This window comes from Fopius arisanus, unplaced genomic scaffold, assembly GCF_000806365.1.
Source record: "Fopius arisanus strain USDA-PBARC FA_bdor unplaced genomic scaffold, ASM80636v1 scaffold00049, whole genome shotgun sequence".
Taxonomy (NCBI): Eukaryota; Metazoa; Arthropoda; class Insecta; order Hymenoptera; family Braconidae; genus Fopius; species Fopius arisanus.
In genome coordinates this window covers 85,881-106,731 of record NW_011887788.1, presented here as the reverse complement: position 1 = coordinate 106,731, position 20,851 = coordinate 85,881, and the positions used below count along the sequence as shown (strand labels likewise).

Here is a 20,851-nt window from a genome sequence, read left to right as displayed (position 1 = left end):
CGTTTCATCGATTTTATCAACCGAAATAGAGATTCTGAGTTTTTAAATGGCATTATTTTCCAAGGTCATCCTACTTCGTTCCTCTTCTCTCTAAGCAGTCACTGTATCAACCGCGAGAATTAATTTTTATCCGTGATTTATTCAAGGATATTAACTCGGGCTGATTATGGAGTGATCGGCATTTTGTCTGTAATAAAAATTAAATAGCGAAATTGAGATTCCTTGGGTTTTGGATATTATTTCCCAAGGTTTTCCTATGGTGCTCTAAATGTGCTCTGCTCTCCTTTCCTCTGCGCCGCTCTCATGAGACTGATGTAGCGAAATCGAGATTCATTGGTTTTTAAATATTATTTCCCAACGTTCTCTCGCTGTGCACTGCTCTCCTCTGCGCTGCTCTGATGAGACTGAAGTAGCGAATTCGAGATTCATTGGGTTTTGAATATTTCCCAAGATTCTCTCGCTTTGCTCTGGTCATCCTCTGCTGTGCTCTCCTCTGCGCTGCTCTGATGAGAGTGAAATAGCGAAATTGAGATTCCTTGGGTTTTGAATATTATTTCCCAAGATTCTCTCGCTTTGCTCTGGTTATCCTCTGCTGTGCTCTCCTCTGCGCTGCTCTGTTGAGAGTGAAGTAGCGAAATTGAGATTCCTTGGGTTTTGAATATTTTTTCCCAAGGTTCTCTCGCCCTGCTCTGCTCCTCTCCTCGATGTTACCGCTGCAGCTCCGCTCCGTAGAATGAGTTCTCCCAACTGATTTACCCAGTGTATATCAACTCGCACGGACCGTGACGAGAGGCACCTGGCGGAGTTAGCTCTCTGGCATAATGCGCCGAGAAAACCAACGAGTGACTCCACTGCGCATGTTCGATGCGCTTATGCAGTTTATCCCCCACCACGAATTCTCGTCCAATCACAGAGCTTTGTTGCTCAGGCCGCGTCTATATAACCAGCGAAACTTTGTCGTTACGCTTCATTAGAGAATTTCTTCTCGTCGGAGTACTTCGGAAGTCTACGCTTCAGCTGTGGTTGGGAGAGAGCTCTCAGGCGAAACTCGTCGGAATTGAAAACAGCCGTGTTCATATCAAAACATCACTAGATCATGCAGAGATGTCTAAAAATTGACTGATGACTGCCCACTAACAAAAAGATTACGGAAATCTCCCAGCTCTCGATATTCAGCAGAATATTTCCGGATTCTCTTCACGTCGAAGCTATTTTTTCTTTCCACAAAGGCCGATGTAAATTTTTCCTGCGAGTTTAACAAACTACTCTTTCTCAACAATTCTTCAGTGAAAATCTACGGCACGCGACGTTACGGTATCCGGTAGTGGCGTATTGTCTAAACTCAGTATTGCCAGCTTAACTCGCAGCGAAAGAACCACGATTATTCCCTCACTCGCTTTGTTTCAGAGTTGAAATCTACCGAGTGTTTACAGGTTACATCCTGTTGTGGGTACAGTGGCTCGGGACTGGATAAAAAAAAGATTCTCAAACAAAACATCAACAAGACACTGTGTATACTTGGTTCGGTATTTAGTGCAACGTCTAGCCGTCCCTTTATTTCGAAAAGCAAAAAAAAAACAGATGAGTGTAACTTCGCCATGCAATAAACTATTCCGGTCGAGTATTGTTTTCTCGGATAAGGCCATAAATAGACAAATAAAAACTAGTGAAGGAAATGTAAAAAGTGAATTGGTAAAATAAAATATTTCACGTCAAGGACAGACGATCAAAACAATAAAGCCCGGGTCGAAACCTCGAGTTTCTTCCCGTTGCTTTTCACATTTAAATCTCAACTCAGTGAAAACAAATAGTGCCCCTGTGCGGATGTGTGTGTGTGTGGATTAACTTTTGGAATATCTCGAAAATATGTAAATACGTCGGATGTTGTGGAGGTGGGGAATAGAAATGAAGAAGAAACGGTGGAAAAAAGTGCTGCAAACTCGAGAGTATTCTCTGGATGAGGACTATTGGAGGATTAAAAAGCATTTCAACGATTGAGAGTTTCTACGTTTGTGTATTTATCGGAGGAGCTTGCACTCGACTGGGATTAACACGAATGGACATACGAGGCAGAATATGTGAGTACTTGAAATATTATCCAATGGCTAATTAGTTGCATGGTCGATCGCTGAATTATTTCTCATGATAGTTAACTTATGAAAATCCAACTGGTGGGCTTTCTCGTAACTAAGTACATAATCAGACGGATTTGGAAGAGAAATCGTGAAACATTATTGAACACTTGATTCCTAATTAAAACCTATTGGGTCAAACGAATTTTGTTTGGGGAATACATTATGAAAATAATGAAACATTAATTTAATTAATCGCCAGGAAAATTGATTTTCATGGCTAAATAGAATCAGACCATATTGGGAGAGGGTATGAGAATTTTAATACAATTGAAAAATTAATTTCATCTACCATTAACGGAGAATTAACAAATATTTGAACCACTTAGTTTTATTTCACACAAAAAAAAAAGGGAAAGGTGAGAAAACCCGGAGTTTTCTCATTTTCCATGACCAAGATCTGAAAAGCATAAATTAGTTGAAATTTTAACGCACAATCAAACGATCAAATATCAGACAAAACCACTGCAATTATTCTCCTACAAAAAAATTAATAACATAGCAACGACTCCATTCACTAGACTGCAAATTCATAATTAAATCGAATATCAAATGAAATGATCCTAATCATTCAAGGCCAGTGTAATCACATTAATGAGACAAAATATTAATATCGAGTAAAAATTCATAGCACATCTAATATTTACGGAGAATTATCAAATATTTGAAGAGTTGAATTTTATTCCACATGAAAAGCTCATTTCCATGAGTTTTAAGAAGAGGATGGGGATAATTGGGGTAATGAAAAGAGGGCTAACCAAGGTACATACACTGGAAGGTTGTACTCTGGCACTGGGGGGGCTTCGGCGTCGTTGTTACTTGGACTCGCGAGAGAGGTAAAATCTGGCCATTGTTCTTCTTCTCTGGTGAAAGAAAAGCAACGAGAGGAGGGTATATACGCCGCTCGCTCGGCTTAGTTTGCACCGGGATAACCGACGGGACTTTTCGTTAGAGCGCTTAATACCTCCATCTCTGAGCTCTTTTCTGCCTCCTCTCCATTCCTCGTACGCCTTTTCTACTCATTTTATCCACGTTATATCTACCATCCTTCTCTTTCTCCACCTCTACACCCAACTCCAATACACTCGTGCGATTTCCACTGGAATTTTCGCATTTTCTACCGCTTATATTGTTTGGGAGAATATATGCGAGATTTGCACTGTATTATAATGCATTTGAGATTTTAAGAGGGATTATGGGAGGGGGGAAAATGAGGATTTTCCCACACTTGACTTTTTGGAGTTTTTCAGTCATTGAATGAATACCGGGAATTTTGGAGGATTATTCAGGTGTTTTTCGGGAGTACCAGAGACGTTTATTTATCCTATTTGCTTTTTTTTTTTGAAAGAAATTTCATGACTGCAGATGATAGCTGAATTTCTTTTTCTAATGATAATCCTATTTGCCGAGTGGCTGAGGACCAAAAAATGAAATAACTCAGGAATAATCGAGCGAACTATTATTTCTGTGAGATAATCGTCAACGATATTTCAGGAGTACTGAGTAGTAATATTAGAGACACGTATCACTGGTTTATTCTCAAACTCGTGGTTCGTTATACCCGCGAATTACCGGGGAGAGATCGGCATCAGTTTTAGTTTACCCTTTGGGCAACATTTCACGCTCTACCTTTCCACCAGTACGTGTCGTATAATCGTAGTTACTCGGCCAGTTATTCTCGCTTGTAATTATGCGAGTTAGTGTCCAACGGTATAGATCTCAAGATTCAGTTCTAGATTTGGATGCATTAAAGTGGAAATTGAGGTAATTATAGCTCACAGCTTCAGAGACATATTAAGAATAATTATATTAAAAAGTTGCGGCTACTTGACGTCTTACCCCACTCATCAAATAATTGTATATATTTTTCATTTTTCGCGTTGTTTTCTTATCCACAGTTTTATCATGGAGGGCCGGCAGTTTAATGTGGAACCCCAAGCCCTGGACGATTGTTGCCTCGAGGAGTCTCTGGAGCTGGCTATTATCATCAACCAACAACCCCTTTTCGGTTCTCAATGCGAATGACCCGAGGCCCTACAATCCACCTCTACTCCTCAGCAATTTCGCCACCATATCACTCTTCTCATCACTTCCAAAAATTCTCCACCATTTCCTCGATAAAAAAACTAATGAGTCACTACAATTTCAAAAGTCTTTTTTGCCTGCATTCACAGATTTTAATATTATATAGGAAAATTTTCCTTTTTCTTTCATCATGAATTATTGTCTCGAATAAATGAATATTTAAAGAGGATAAATTTTATTATCTGTGCGGATATTCGTTGTAGGGCCTCAAGAACCACCTGTCCATCAGGTCATGACGAGTTCTCCGAGTGGAGTGTCCAATGGAGATGCACCGAGGCCGGGCAATCGAAAATTATGGCTGGAGGGGTCATACGAGTGGAGTGTAATAACGCAGAGGAATGAACAAGGCGAAATTCCCTTCCACCTCGTGTTTCTTTTTCGGATGACCCGAGGCCGAGGGAGGTTTCCGGTACGAGTTGGATATATGTGGAGGGCGGGTGAGATACGTGAGTTTCTTGGTGGATGAGGGGAGCAGGTTGGGTTTTTCAAGTAAGTAATAAGCACCTGCCTGCCTTTGGATGCCGGGCACTTGATTCATTTCGAGGTAAGTACAGAGTGCGCCCCAGCGACGCCTTGGGCACCTTTTCGGGCTCAACTCTGCCATCATGCCAGGGTGGCTTATTCAACGGGACTCTGGAATTTCTCGTGGTATGCTAATGCCTTCGTTGTTATGAACACGAGTGGGTAAACAAGCGACGTGCACGCGCATCCTTCAAACTTCTTAATCAGAAGGACGCAATTATTCCAGGAGTGCCTTTTTTTCCATCATTTTCCCTGGACCGGTCAATTTGTTTTATTTCAATGATATTTGCGTATTGTCATTATTATTGGAGACGAGATTACAAGAAAATGTCATATCAATCCTATGGAGTGTAAATTATACCATAACACGATGCATCAAATAAAGAAATTTGTACATCTACACCATTACGGAATTAATAAATTTTTTACTCTCATATTTAACCCCTTCGGGTTTATGAAGCTTGAGCACACGATTTCCTCCGTAAAACAGGTTTTATGAAGTGGAGTACGTTCAGGCTTCATAAAATGATAAACTTGTTCCTCTGTAATTGAATTTATATCTGTGAATTCTTATCTCATGAGTCACGCGCGGAAAAGTTGATTTTCTTGAATTTAGCCGATAACAGAAGAATGTCTGTTGTTCGGGTTTTGCCATGGGGGAGAAAACAATTCTTGTTTAAAAAAAAAATATATATATATATATAAAAGAAGATAATAATAACGAGGAGTTAGGGAATAGTCAGGTACATTGGGAAAAGTTGACGGGAGGTACATTTGACAGACGGAATATCCAGAAGTTTTGACGTCAGGGGGGCACGTACTGCATGAATTACCAATGGAGTTGTGTGCGCAACGTGACGATCTCCACCTGTGTGTATTATCGGTAAAAGTTTTGGACGTATTTTACGAATTGAGGGAGACGATTCCACTAAAAGAGGTATCAATCGATGGACAGGACTGGATCGCCCTCGATTTTAGCGGTATAGAGTTACGAGTTTTATTGTGCAACCGACAACCGAATGGAGACTAAAAGTTATTTTTGTTGGGGTTTAGACGCTTGGAAATTTCAAGAATTTATGTGATGAGCTTGCCAGAGTCCTGATAAACATTTTTAATGAAGTTCTCGAAACATCCGCTGAATTGTCAATGCTATGGATTTAGATTCAATTTAAGATGAAAATCGGTGGCGAAGAGATAATTTCATTATTTCCAATTATTTCTGTTATCGCATCGTGCAGTCTTGATTATTTTTTATCATTAAATGAATAGCTCGGTAGATTGTCTTCGAAGTACTATGTTTTCACTGCGACTAATCCCGTAACGTCACTTTCCGTGAACCTCGAAAATCCTCATCCCCGAGAGTGCGAGTAATTCTTTAACAAGAGATATCTGAGAATTCAAAAGGATCCATTTGATTCGATAAGATGCTCCTTAGTGTGGCCAATCTCAAGAATTCTGGATACTCCGAAGCTCGGATAATAAAATTCCGGGAGTACATTTCGCCCGTTAAAAAAAACCTCCCCGTAAACCCCCATAAAAATCCACCCCTCTATGAGAAAGGTGTATACAAACGAGATGATGTTCGACGTACTGTGTACGCCAACGAGTTATATTTTCACATTTGAAATGCTCCTAGAGGTGGAAAATATAAAGCCCCGACAGGAGTGAGGATGGTTTCAGATGGCAATGCACAGTAGAAGGCATTGCCGGGCACTTCATCCTTTTACGGGAAAATTCTCTGAGCTCCAGGCAGATGTATAGAAACTCTGCATAGCGCTAAAAGTGTCGAGTTAAATGTTCCATGGACTCTTCCCACCTTGGTTGTTACTGGTACAAACAACCCACGGGTTCTCGTGCAAAAACACCTAGGGTAGTTTATTCACCCGGTAAAGTAGCGATTAGGCTGGGCTCTACCAGTCCAATGTACCAGAGAGCAAGTATCACAGCATCCCTCCGCAAATATTTTCCTACTCCGTGTTCTTTGTATCGACATTAAAAACACTTTAATTTTCCCCACCGGGGGGCACCCTGAATTCTCAATCTACAGGGGAGTCAACTATCTCCAGGATTATATTCTAAAATTTCCACCGAAGCTTTTGGTAATTAGAGCTAAATTCGTGAATACTTGAATAAATAAATTGTCGGGCTGATTTTTTCAATTTTTTTTTTGTTATCATATTAGATTATTTGAATGGTTCAAAATTGGAATATGATACAACGATAAATTATTAAATATGGAAATGGGTTTGAAGGAGTAAACATTTTAATGATAATAGGATTGGAAATAATAGGGGAAATATTGAAAATTACCTCACAAATCAGTGCCAATAATTATCTAACCCCGGGATGACGTGAAAAATAGTGACGACTAGCTCAAACGAAAGGTAGATTGGATTATTTTTCGGGCTGTTAATTGCGACGAGCGGAGCTATGAATTCCCCAGCTGTTTTTTTTTCTCTCTCCACTCTCTTTTAATAAACGAGAGATTGAGTTCATATACCTATGTATTCTGCAGGGGAGATATAGTTTCAAAGCCATCGATATCGATGTCGAGTATTGTGGAGTGGGTTTATTTGATGTGTCGATGGATTGCCGACATTGGTGCTCTAATAATTCGACGGAATTATCAAACCATTAGTGCACCGCCTGAATTATCAACAACTCGTTGATCAATAAATCATCAATAATTATTTTCCGATGAAAGTCAAACAAAAATTGAAGCCTCCCATTTTGTCACTTTCCGTCATTCCTAAATAAAGTAAAATCTTCAAAACCAACCAATCGCTGCAACAATCCTGCAAGAGGAAATGACTAATGTAATCGTGCAATTAATATAATTGACGGGGGCGGGACTGAATAACGCTTATGCTAATGCCCATCATGACGAGCCCACGACTTTATGAATTATTAATTACGAATCGTTCGCGGGTAGAACAAAAAATTGTTTCATGGACAGTTGACTAATAATTTGCATAAGAGTAAGATTGAATTGAACTCAGAGAAAGGAAAATTATGTTTCTGACTTAATTTCATATTTAAAACGCGTTGTATTGAATTTAGAATTAATTGACAATCAGGGAATGTTTGTAATTGAATTTCTCAATTTCTGTCCACTCCTGGCAAAAAATTATGTTTCGCACTTTCTAATGCATAATATTTATTGAGCATTTCTCTCTGTATGGCAAATGGTTGAATGAAAAAAATCGATATATTCAGATGCACAAAGGGAAAACATATTGAAAGGTAATCCGACATCTTCACATCTCTCGTTCTTTGTTGACACTGCGTTGCGATGACAATAGTAGCCCAAGCGGCTTACGTACTATTGACATAGAATATTCCCCGTGTGAACTCGCAGTTGTTTACAAACAGCTAGTATCTCATTCTGGTTGGATGGAAAAAAATAATAATCTGTAATTTTTTAATTTAAAATTCATGAAAATTTTCTTTGGATGAAGTGAGTTGCCGCCCCTCGCTGAAATACTATTATTAATTTTGTTGAAAAAAATACGAGAACATGAATTATTCAATATGAATTATTATACTTTCCCGGTGCACGAAAAAATATCGACAATTTCTTTTTTTTTCGTAATGAAAAAATGATGCGTGGAAAAAAATGGAAGATTAGGGTATTTTTTTTTTATTGGCGATTAATATTGAATCAGTGGGAGAAAACATTGGGAATCGATACCGCATTACAAGTACAGTGTACACAATATCTCTCGGTGAGAATCGACAGGTGTCCTGGAGTCGAGGCCACCCCCTAAGCACTTTTTACCCGGGGAATTATGTCTGTCACGTCTGTCCGTTTGCCCGATCCATTTCAAATCGTCCGTGCCATTCGCTCTATTTTCAACTGAGAATTCACCCCTGGGATGTCTCAAATTTTCAGCTGCAAGAGCTAGCCCTCGCCCCCATCAACACGTCAAGTCAATTGGCACTTTTTGATTTTTTTATTCCATATTCCAATTGACAGCTGCATCTTCAATTCCCAATATTGTGAGTTTTTTATCAATTTTCACATTAAAATTAATTCAAGAAAAAAATAATTATATTGAATTTCATGATAAAAGAGTTGATTAATCCAATAACGAGTGATCCCGAAAAAAAAATTTTTTCTCCGACAAAATTTGGCATCTCGAGAGTAATTTTTTTTCCGCGCTAACAGACAACAGAAATTAATAAACTCGAATACATTCACTGATTACATATTTCCCGATACCTCGATTGCCTATCGAATGCCAGTAACACCCAATAACAGTCGAAAAATTCCTGAGTTGGAAAATACACAGACCTCTGAATCACCAAAAAATGATTATTACTCCCTCAAACGCGTCCCGATCCCTACAATTCCCGAATGAAATGGCAAAGGTAAATAAACCAGAAATGCCTCCCCCAAACGTAACCCCCTCCCCTCTTCTACCATCAATTGCAGATCAATACCGATTGGTGAAAAAAAATTCACGGAAAATTCGTTATGAACGCATCCAATCAGTGCACAGACATGATTAAAACAAATACTGAGGCGTTTTGGGTCTTGAAACGCAAATGCCGTTGGACCATTAGTGTAATTGGAATTTATTTAGTAATTACTTTAATTAGTGAGTGGACCAATCGTCTGCGAAGAGTCTGAGTCACTTGAAAAACGAGATGAACAGAAGTGGGCGCGATTATTGGGGGGCGAGAGGGGGACGGTTCTCTAAAAGCGAAGAAATTAATTAATGAATTAGCCTTAAGGGATAAAGCGTAAAAACAAGTGGAGATCGGTACGAGTCGAGCGATTAAAGTGAGTAGAGTAAGGAACGCAAGTAACTAAGTAAGAGGGAGGGACGAGGAGAAGTAACTAGAGTCGTGAATAGTTTTTTTATCAGCGAAGTGAATGAGTAAAATTGCAGGCGACGAGTGCGAAAATTAAATGAATTAATGGAAGAGTTTAGTGGAATTCATTGTCTCAATGTTCCTGAGTTTGAGTCGCAGAAAAAAGAGTGAAGGAATGGGGGCGAAATCGTTTTATTGTTTCGTTCCGGCCATGGAATGCAAATCAAATAAATTATTGTGTTGTATTGAGGAATTGTGTTTGAATAGTTGAGATCTCGACGATTGATTAAAACTTTGAGTTTGTCATTTTATTCTATTGGATTCATGGGAAAGTAGCAGAAATATTTTTATTAGTAAAACACATCACCTTGCAAATAATTTCAATGATTAAATTCTCCCGTGGTGAATAAGCTCCCTTAATTACGGCAGTGGCTGGCAAAATGAGCCGGCCACTGTTGGCCCCAAGAATTACCCGATAATAACGACCCCTTAATTATTACCAGGAATGAAAGCCCTGAGTGGTCAGACATTCCCACCGTAAATGACATAATTCGTGTACGTACGAGTCCAATTGGCGGGTAATTAAAGCCAAAAGGTTGAAATGAAATGAAGTCGACGGTACGACTGGAGCAAAGGCGAATTTCACATCGGGATGTTGGACTGACCTGTCACGACAATAAAATGAATTTGCATACTACCGACTCATCTCTGACGTTGTACCTATGCTCAATTAACCAGCCCTTCAGATATCCCGGTACATTTTGTTTCTATTTAAATACACCATAGGAAGGAAATTGCGGAATTTTATTTTCAATTTCTACAAAGTTAATTCTTCTCAAAAATTCTGGTGAATAGATTTTTCTTTTACTCTTACTGATTTAGACGATTTAGGAGGAGTTGAAAATGACTAGTCGATGTTGGATGACATTTCAAAGTTCTTCTAACAGTGAAAAGAAATTGGGGGAAAATGTGCGGAAAACTGTGGTGATCGATGTAGTTTAATTGAATTAGTTGGGATACCCCTCTCCCATCGCTGCATCACTCGATGGATGGGGGTAACAAACCGAGGCAATTAACAATCAATCACAGCTGTCTCTCGCGTCATTGAAATGACGTCAAACATTGTATTTGTGTAATTGTCCATTTATTCCCGTCTCTCGTCTGGCACCTGACAAATTGCGATGCAACCGTTTCTACCAAACGCCTCATGTTTCGGACTAGAGAGAGAAGCACACCTGTGGGCTTCTACGCATTTTACTGTCAATTCCAAACGAATTGTCACTGGTTATATTAATTAGCGTGAACTTCCTGCGGGAATCGTTCGTACGGTGATTGTCATTGTCGAAACGATTGACGCTAACCACTGCCACTGAGTTTTCGATAGGCAGGCTCTGTACATACCGTGTACGTTGAATTAAAATCCCATCGACAAATTATTATATTTATTTTCACCAATAGTCACTCGATTCCCCCATTTTACACTTAAATTTTTCATTTTAAAAATTGCTAGGGGAGTGTCAGTTTTAAAAACTCAAAATGTTTCTTCAATATTATTTTTAATAATTCTTTTTTCATTGAGTCAAGTCAAGTTTGCCCACTCCATTCCACGATTATGCGATCTAGTAATTATCCATTATCTGTTTGTACTGTTCGTTCACGAGTGTACCTAACAATTCCCAATCATTTCCATAATAAGTGGAGAGAATGAGTTGTGGTGTTACGTATCCGCAACATCATAAATCTCCCTCTTTGAGTTCTCCCCCAGTAAATGCAGTGGAAACCTCCGGTGTGGTCACCACCTACAGTATAAAACTGAGATTTGCGATAGAGTCTCTGTGTTCCTTCTTAAAAAATCATTTTTCGCAGCGCAATTCCCTTTTTTTTTTCAAATTTACATACGATTATATCCACTATATTATCGCGTGTCGGTTCCGCGTGGAATATTCAGTCTCGCTCGATGTTTTCAGAGTAAATATTATTAAGAGGATTTCGTCGAGTCGAAACTCATTAATGGAATTATTATTTCAGGACATTTTTGGGTGAATTTAATCGGGCCAGACAAAAGCTCGTCGTCAAGACGTCTAGGCTTTAGATATGCAAATTGGTCGAGTTGAAATCGTAGTTGTGTGTGAGGGGAAAATTCTACCCACCCACTGTCTTTTTCTACTGAAAAGGGGTGTCTTCGCGATGTATTTATAACCCCCTCCTTCCTTCCCCTTGGTTGCACGTACACTTCAGCACTTCACTTGGTACTTTCTGATGAATGCCTGTACCCACTTCCTCTACCTTTGGGTTTATTAAACTTACTTGCATGAAATTATAAATTATTCTCCATCCTATTGTCTCAGTCCTTTATCACTCCAGCACAAGTTGTTGGAGTCATTATTTTTCTTTTTCGTTTTAATCTAATTCTAATTCTTTATCGTTTCATTTAAAAAATTACCGAACTAATGGCTTGATGATTTTTTTTCTTCATAGAAAATTGAAAATAGAAAATCCTCCTTTTCTCATTATAATCTTTAAAAAAATTCAAGAAAATTTATAATTCACTGGGTGCCCGCTAAAGACGCTAAAATCCATGTAAATTTCCTAAAATCACGTTAACCCACTGGTTAGAGACGTTAACCCTAGGATTTTAAAGCTCTCGAGACACTCGACTGGCTGAAGACACGATGCACCCCTCGGCGATGTTTGTCTTGCGCCTCTCACGAGCTCCTCACGCTATCATTCTGACGGCTTTGGAGAATTTGATTCCTCGTATAAATATTAATGCACCAACGTCTCCCCGCTTCGTGACACGATGAGACATGTACATTTTGGATTAGTAAATTTCTTCAGCATTTTATCCCCAACTTTTCGGTCTTTCCCTGGTCCCCATTAGCGAAGGTAGAAGAGACAAATTCAATTTCAACGCTGACATTTGCGTGTTGTAAGCCACTGTTTAGATACACATCCGTTGAATTATGATGATGAGGAAGAGAAAGACGGAACTTTGAGAAACGATCGGGGTGGTGGGTGGCGATGGGGATGGATGAGGGGGTGAAGGGGAGATGACATGAAAGCGGATCGATAGCCCTCCCACGATTCACTAGATTGTCTCGTTGACGAGGCAACCGGCACATTTGGATTGTGATTAGGGGCTCCCATCTCCGTTTGCCCAAACAATACCTAATTACATAATTATTGTTGGCCCGCTCCCTGGGCATAATTAAGACACATTACTCCGGACTACAGTCTGGTAATTCATTACGCTTAATGTCTTCACCCGGATGCGAACGGGCTTTCCATCCGTGTGGCATATGACAGTTAACCGGGACACAATTCCTCGTAAATATCATTACCATGAAATACTGTGGAGGATGAATATTCTCGTAAAACTTCATCTTGCCCCTTCCACATTTCATGCAAAAATGGGAATTGATATTTTACAGTCCTGTGTACTGGATCACTACCCGCCGCAACCTGGCCATCGTTTTAGTGATGCGACAAACTTTACGCTTTATGGAGTAAGTGCCTTCGGCACTTCATGAAGATTATTTTCCACTCAATGAAAATTTCCCACGATGAATATTCCCGACGCAATGATAAAAAAAAATTGAAAAATTAAAGTGTCCAACTGCGATAAAATGACTGAACATCTCGTTCCCCGAAGATCGAAGTGTTTGATTGGCAGAGAATTTGCCTTGAAAGACATTGTTGATCGAGCAGTGTCTCCTGGGGCGATTTCGGTACAAATATACGCAATGATATAGAGTGAAATCAGTGGGTATAGGTAAAAGAGGTGGCCGTAGGGGAAAGGAGGGTTATAGGTAGGTTTGGTGAACGGACGGTGTTTGCACGAGTGGGTAAATAGTCTCTCGCCGTGAATCGAAGCCAACCGAACCGAAGAATTGATAAATTAGTTATTCCGTTAGTCGTCTGTCGTTGCAGTACACGAGAGAACTCCGTCGGTGTATTTGATCTGAGGTTTCCGCGGATCGACCGGCGTGCTTGTTACCACATACGTATTCACTTATTCCTAACATCGGTGTTTAATTCAACATTGAATTAAACGGCTGGCATTGCAACCAATTCCACTGTCTTAATTTTACATTTCATTTGTGTTAGATTTCAAGGATTTCCAGGGGTATTAAATTCCCTCAAAATGTTTATATTCCAAGATTCGAATAATATTTATTGCTATACTACTGTGGGTTCTTCCTCCATGTGGATCTCTGTACATCTTGTTACTATCCAATTACATACTTAGTATTACATTCAGGAGTTTCAATTGATTCAATTGCACATCTCTTGGATCTTCCCTCTCACCACAATTGCACAAGTTCGTAATAACTCCAGTGTCCAATTAACTCGGGAAGAATCCTCAGTTCCATGGTCGAGATAATTCCAAGAGAGTACGGTGACTTCGGGGTAAGGGATTAGACTACGAAACGCTAATATTTGTCAAGGAGCTTGCAACGTTTCGAGTACACTCGACGTTATGTTAACGCACGTACCATATCCGCACCAAAACGTTAAAGCCAATATTTGGTTTATTCCCTCACACCGTGAACTTTTCAATAATTTTTCTCCTTCTCCGATTCAATGGGTCTATCAGTCGCGACTAACGCGGGGAAAATTGAAAAAAAAAATTGGATAAAAGGGGGCTTTACTGCTCAAGATAAATTATTAATTTCACTCTTGCGAAAAATATAAAATTCACACCAATTTTTGTTTATTTTTTTTTCTCCTTGGAGTGTCGGGCAATGAGGAGGAAAAATTCCACTTTTCGCGGAGAATTGATTATGCCCAAATAGTTAAAACGTGCGTGCACAGATTTGCAAGGGATCTCAACGTTAAAGGATATGTAATTCGGCTCTGGGCTGTGATTGTAGGCCGGGCTCAACCAATCGCGGCCGATTGTACTCCTGAAGGCCCGCTAACTATCTCAAACTAGCCCCCATTCAAACTACAACCTCTCACTCCCGGGGTTTCGCGTGCATTTCCCGCGATCTCGATTTACAAACCCCTGCTCACCCCCAATTTCACCCGCACGCCCCACCTCACCCTTCACAACTCAATCGATGCATTTATAGCTCCTCTACCAGGACGAAAAATCATTTTCCCCATTTTCGGCCATTGCCTCCACCCAAAATCTAGAGGAAAAAAAAATGCAGAAATTGCATAAAGTCATCTAATCCAAACGTAAAATTTTTATTTTCGTAGTTATGGTATTATATCATTGTCATGATTACCATTTTTCTTCCCGCGTGTGAAGATCCCAACCTGGACAGTCGTGGAATATATTTCAATATTGACCCAATCTCATGTCTCTGACCCCTCGAAAATTGAATTAGACGCACAGAGAAGTCGAGTAAACGAGCACACAGTGCCTATTTGTGCTTGAGCTTTAATAAGGATGTTTGATGTTGCCCTAACAAGATGGTTAATACACCCGTTCTCGCCTTGACCGCCGGTCACCAAGAATCATCTAAGCTTGAAAACCAAACAAACTCAGTTACCAGGAACTCGGGGGTCCATTGATGGCGTTGAAGAAGAAGATCAATCCAAACGCCAAGACAAAAATTGTTTTTACCAAGAAGCATTTGCACTGTTAAAAAATTACTCTCGAAATTTCGTATAAAATTCGTGTTGTTCATTTTTTTTCTAGTTGAAATATTAAGACTAATTTTCTAACAGTGCATTTGACAGGAGCAATTTTGTACTTAGTGGAGCTTGATGAATTCTCAGACACCCAGACCCCCCCAACTGATCAATGCCCATGGCGTCAACTTCCTGCCAGACAACCTCTCATTATCTAATAAACTTCATTTATTCTGTGTGTACAAAAATTGAACTGTGCCCTCAACTATCGTAAATTCTCTAGCATTAAGTTTTAAATAAGATTCTCATGAATATAAAAGGGGATGGGGTCAAACTGGTGTTGGACGTGCCTGTAACAAACAAGAATTATTATCGTTAACTACTCGGAGAATGAATATTCATCTTTTTATTTCCGGGACAAATCATTTGGTTCTAGCATTTCATGTTAATGGAACTTGAACTGTAGATACTGCAGATACTTTCTGAGGAATTTTTTTCCTTCTGCATATTTTTTTTTAAATTATTTTGGGGTGTACCTGGTATGAATTAATTGTTTGAGATGCTCTCCTGGGGATATCTGTGAGTATCAAATTGGAAGCCTCAGGATAGCTACCTGGGGGAACATTTTGAGATCCTCTCTTGATTTGAGTCGTGTATATTGGCTTCGGCAAGAATCTGCAATTATTTTTCCCAAAAACCTTACTCACTGGAAATTTACTAATAGGAATAGTGCCATTGAATTTTACCTATGAATAACTGGAGAGAGTAAATCTCTGTCGACATTGGCTGGATTGGTTGGTCCCGTCAGCCAGGACATAAAGCCACCAACTAGAATGACAATGACAGTTCCCAGTCCCGCGAACCAGTGATAAGACAGCCGATAGAGTGGAAAAACATTGTCCTCGCTGAATCAACAGAATCGATTAACACGCGACAATTAGGAATTGATTAACTTGCTGGAATTAAAGATGGGTTTTCGTGGGTCGATGATTTTTTCTTCTGCTCCCCGCGAGGGACTCACCTGTGATTCGGGGGAAATTGATTTAGAAAACTGTCACTGATATTACTGGGACACGATGTCAGAGGGACTGGGAGTTTCTTCGGAATTATTTCACCGGCAGCAACCATAGCATTAGCTCCCAAACTCGACCATCCTGCCACCAGGAATCCCGTCACAGCCCCGGTGAAGGCACCCTAGAAATAGCCGTGGTGCTTTACTTTTTAGAATGAAGAATATTTCGCCATTTTATTACTCGACAATATTCTGCCCGGCAATCAAACATGAAACTAATTGTTTAATTACGTAACAAATGATGATACTTTCTGATAAGGATGATTAAGGATATATTTATACTTTCGAATTTGCCCAAGGGAACAACATGCCTAGGGTGAAGACCCCGAATGATGTGCCAGCAGCAATGGCAGCTAAACTTCCGGTCACCTTTGACAATAAATTTAAAGAATGAGTGACGAAAATTGATTGAATAAGTCGGAAGTCATGTGACTTGAAAGCGAGAATTATTGAATTTTCACTCACAGCAAGAACACCCCCCATCTTCTCAACAATAAATAAAAAGCCCATGGCAAAAAATCCCAAACAAACAACAACAGCCTTCACAAAAATGGTCGAGCACCGATCATTCGGCTTTAACTGAAAACACCCCTTGACGAAGTCCTCAAGGAGGACCACTGAAGTTGAATTTAGCCCCACTGAAAGGGTACTGAAACAAAAACCATCATCATAATCATCAATAGCTCCATTCAGAGTTAGACAGCGAATTAATGAGTACCTCAATGCTGCACTGAATATTCCAGCAACGAAGATCCCCGGAATACCGTGCAAATGGCCAGCAATTTCCATGACGTAAGCCGGCAACATCTGATCGTCAGTCTTGATTAACCCAGATGCCCTGGGATCGCATTTCGGTGGTGCCCACCATGCAAACAACACGAGGCCACACCAGCAAGTTAATGAGATGAAGCACATCACTCCAATCGTAAAAATTAAAATCGCTCTGGATACAAAAATATTGCACATTTCGTGGTATCAATTATCAATTCCAATTGCCAACATGGATGATGATGAATAACGCAAAACAAAAAATTGAAAAGTCAAATTGAACTAAACGCAGGAAACAGTCTCCCATTCACTCACATTTTTGAACTTCTCTCTGAAGTTAATGAGCTATACCGCTGAACCATCGTTTGATTAACGGAAATGTAAGCAGTGCTGTATAAACAGGAGCCAATTAGCACAGTCCATACGGTATGTCTCGTGAAAGGCGAAGTATCAAAACTGCAATGAAAAATTTCATTATGCATTCGACTAATCGCGTAAAGTAACTGGTCGGTCAGAAAACTCATTGAACTTAAATTTCAAAGAAACGAACTTGGAATATTTAACGACAAATTGATATAACGTATTACTTCAATACTTCAATCCTTTGATTTTCTGAGGCTATCCTCCAGACCTTGTCCACTCCTCCGATGTTGTATGTCCCCAAACTGGTGACCGCGATTACCGCGAAAACCATTACAACCACTTGGAATGCGTCAGTCCATACAACAGCTCTTATTCCGCCCTGTACACCGAAATTCTTTTTTTTACGTTCATCCAATACCTTGTAATTGATATGATAACTATTTATCGGAGAAATCGGAGAGTTTCCACACGTGAAATGTGTGAAGTAATAAATTTACTAAAAAAATATGTAAATTCAGAACACGAGCATTTCTTTCAAGTTCGATAAATTTCTCGAAGTTAAAGTGTAGTTTTGATCGAACAGATAACATTTGTGAATGTAAACAAATTTCTTTAAAATCCGTGCTTTACCAAATTGTTAAAATAATTAAACCAACAAGTAATTAATCACTTGAAGTTGTTTGGATAACAAGAGGCTTTGTTGAGGACCAGGGGAACTACTCGATAACCCTCTGGGCTATTGTCTGCTTCAGTTTCATTGTTACATCGCACCCTTTTCCCTCGTATGAATATTTCAACAGCCTCAGCATCTTTTGCTCGACAATAAAAAATTGTGAAACATAATGTATAGAAAACGCCCTAAACCGTAAAGAAGGAGTTTAACAAATTTTACTCACCAATACTGTGTAAAATACGCAGACAAAGCACACAATGCCGCCAATCAAGTAGATGCTGATTCCCGTCACTGCAATGGATTTATTATCAATTATTTAATTGGGCAGACCGGAGCTTTGGTGGTAAACTCTCAATGCTCGGGTTGGTTTAAATACCTTGATTGAGCGCAAGTGCTGGCACATACACAACTATCGATTGGTACAGCACCTATTGCATATTTTCATTATTTAACAAAGGGAAAATTTAATCATCATTCACTTACTCATCATTTTCCATTTTCCCTCTTTCGACTATATTTTACATTTATTATTTAGCTACCTTACCACGTCAATTACGAATATCAGCGATATCAATATCCTCACACCGCGATTGAAACGCAGCTCCAAGTACTGCAAAAATTCATTGATTTTCATCATTCCCTATTATCATCGCACTGTTCAAAATTTTCCATTGAAATTTCCGGGGATCGTTTTAAATAGTCTAATGGTCAAATGAACTTGTGTTGCACTTGATTCATCACTTTACTAGGATTTTCAGAGAATCGGAAAATTCCTCCGTTTTTCCTCGTGACCCAAATTCATAGTCTGCTCCGGAAAGTTCAGAGAAAAATTTAACAGCTCATTAGCCTAAGAAATACTAAAAAGTAATTAATATTTCAACTCCATGGTCCGTAATTCAATATGTTTCAACAATCGTAAAATGGGAATCTAAATTTTCTAGAATATATTGATTTGAAATTCGGTAACAGAAAATCGAAATAATAAAACCACTTTAGTTTTCAATGACAGAAAAATGAAGTACTTGTATCTTCAATTGATACATGAACGAACCTCGTAACATGAGTTGAGTTTTAATTTCATAAAAACTGGCAGATAGACGTTAGCTGTAATAACCCCAGCGAATAAAATAGAGAATACAGTTATCCAATACTGAGTTCCGAAGTTATAAATCTCCGCCGGTGTTCCCAGGATAGTCACACCAGAGATGAAGCTGTATATACAATAAAAAAACGAACATAAAAATTCTGAGCGCGTCTCTTAAAAAAATACCACCAATTGATAATTAAAAAATTAATTAACGATTAAAAATTCCCTCGGAATGAGAGAGTAGTTTTCCACTGAGAATTGAAAATTGATACGAGAGAATTTTCCATTATCAAGCAATTATTTTTCGTAAAAATTCATTTTGCTTCAAAAACAAAATCAGACCTAGCAATTAAAGATGCAGACACTGGAAAGACAGTGAATCCACTTCTTCCAAGTATATATTCAGCAATCGTTGATTTGAGTGCCTTACGGAAGTGCCAGATACCGGAAGCTGCTGAGCAACTGAGCATCAGAGCAAATACCAGCCAGTCTGCCCAGTGAAAGTACCTGTCCTCTGCTTCCATTATTCACTTTACTCTCTTATCAACGCTCATCAATAAAACTGCAACAAATTATCATAAAAAATCATTCCTGTCCGTCCAAACGAAGAAAAAAATCACTTCTACTGAATAAATGAAAATTATTATCATTTACTTTTATCGACTTACGAGGAAATGCATGTGATCATTTAGATTTGAAATATCTTAACTTTTTTTGTAGTGAGTCAATTAACTTTGTAGAAGTCGTTTGTTTCTCAGGGCATAAAAATGCGTAAGTAAGAAAAAAAGAAAAAAAAACCAGCTGAGCTACTCTAACAATATAAAATTGCTAACACGTGTCTAGAAAAAGTCCAATGGTCAGAGTTCAATAGCTCCATTAAGTATCATGAGCAAATGAAAACAATTCCGCTGCAATGGCTCGTCCAAAAATTCAGATAAATCGCTAAACCAAACTAAATACGCTGATTCACTAAAACTGTAATTCTGAAAGTCTGCATGCATACGAATGGCTAATTAGACCCAATGAAAATCATGAGAAACAGCCTTCAAACCTTGAATACGAATAAATCCCCCCAGTATCTACATGTGCAGCTGAGCTAGCAGTCGATGAACTAGAGCTCGCGTGCAATAATTACTCGAATACCAACTCACAATATTTATAAATAGTGTTCTTTAATTTTAACTTGAGTGGGACAAGCCTAAAGCGCCATAAACCGATGGAAATGTCGAGATCACAGCTTCAATCAGTCAACCCCATCCCCTCCAAATCCATAAGGAATCCTCCAAAAATCTGTGAATGCCGATCACACATTCCCGCACTTTCTCTTATCTCCCAATTATCATGGGATATTTCCAGCTGTATTACGAAACTGACAACTCACGTCCCAACTTTCGAATATAAATTAAGAGAACACATGAGTTGTTAAAGACCACTGGGAGTTGACTGCGACGAGCGATGGCCGATTGCCTTCAACGATCCACCGATAGCGTCTCCTTATTTCCCCTCTCCAATCACCACTTGGAAAATTCAAACTTCCAGTCCCACTATTTCCTCGTAAACATTTTAATTCATAACATGTGGTCAACCGACTCCCCGGACTAATTCACAATAATCAATTTGCTGTGCTCACTCTTTAAATTCATTGATCGATAACAGGATGACTGATCGAGTGACTGGCAATAACTATTGCCTTTGACCCGTTAAATCACTCTACGGACAGTATTGTGACATCTCGATGAGAAAATGAT

The 20,851-nt window shown here is 39.2% G+C and overlaps 1 protein-coding gene across 5 annotated transcripts; it reads right to left on the bottom strand.

The window, feature by feature from the left end:
- Nucleotides 1-15,350: 15,350 nt before the first annotated feature.
- Nucleotides 15,351-20,819, bottom strand: LOC105267649 (sodium-coupled monocarboxylate transporter 2-like). 5 transcript variants are annotated; one of them, XM_011306637.1, is made up of 15 exons: nucleotides 20,255-20,819; nucleotides 19,446-19,665; nucleotides 19,068-19,227; nucleotides 18,561-18,626; nucleotides 18,393-18,444; nucleotides 18,240-18,307; nucleotides 17,568-17,722; nucleotides 17,296-17,436; nucleotides 16,931-17,155; nucleotides 16,678-16,861; nucleotides 16,495-16,581; nucleotides 16,162-16,334; nucleotides 15,887-16,045; nucleotides 15,677-15,815; nucleotides 15,351-15,490 (listed from the first exon to the last, which is right to left on the bottom strand). In XM_011306637.1, the coding sequence occupies exons 2-15, from the start codon at nucleotides 19,625-19,627 to the stop codon at nucleotides 15,470-15,472; spliced, it is 1,812 nt and encodes a 603-aa protein (XP_011304939.1). In that variant the 5' UTR covers nucleotides 19,628-19,665; nucleotides 20,255-20,819; the 3' UTR covers nucleotides 15,351-15,469. The 5 variants fall into 5 exon arrangements, with proteins under 5 accessions (XP_011304939.1, XP_011304943.1, XP_011304941.1 ...); XM_011306641.1 differs by lacking the exon at nucleotides 20,255-20,819 and adding an exon at nucleotides 20,155-20,227; XM_011306639.1 differs by lacking the exon at nucleotides 20,255-20,819 and adding an exon at nucleotides 19,758-20,139.
- Nucleotides 20,820-20,851: the final 32 nt, after the last annotated feature.

Excerpts from the sequence above, each read along its gene's own strand:
- LOC105267649 (XM_011306637.1), bottom strand. The coding sequence starts at position 19,627 with ATGGAAGCAGAGGACAGGTACTTTCACTGGGCAGACTGGCTGGTATTT. Across the intron at positions 17,437-17,567 it reads CAAAGGATTGAAGTATTGAA|TTTTGATACTTCGCCTTTCA; the intron begins GTAATACGTTAT and ends TTTTCATTGCAG. Across the intron at positions 17,156-17,295 it reads TCAGAGAGAAGTTCAAAAAT|AGCGATTTTAATTTTTACGA; the intron begins GTGAGTGAATGG and ends TTTTGTATCCAG.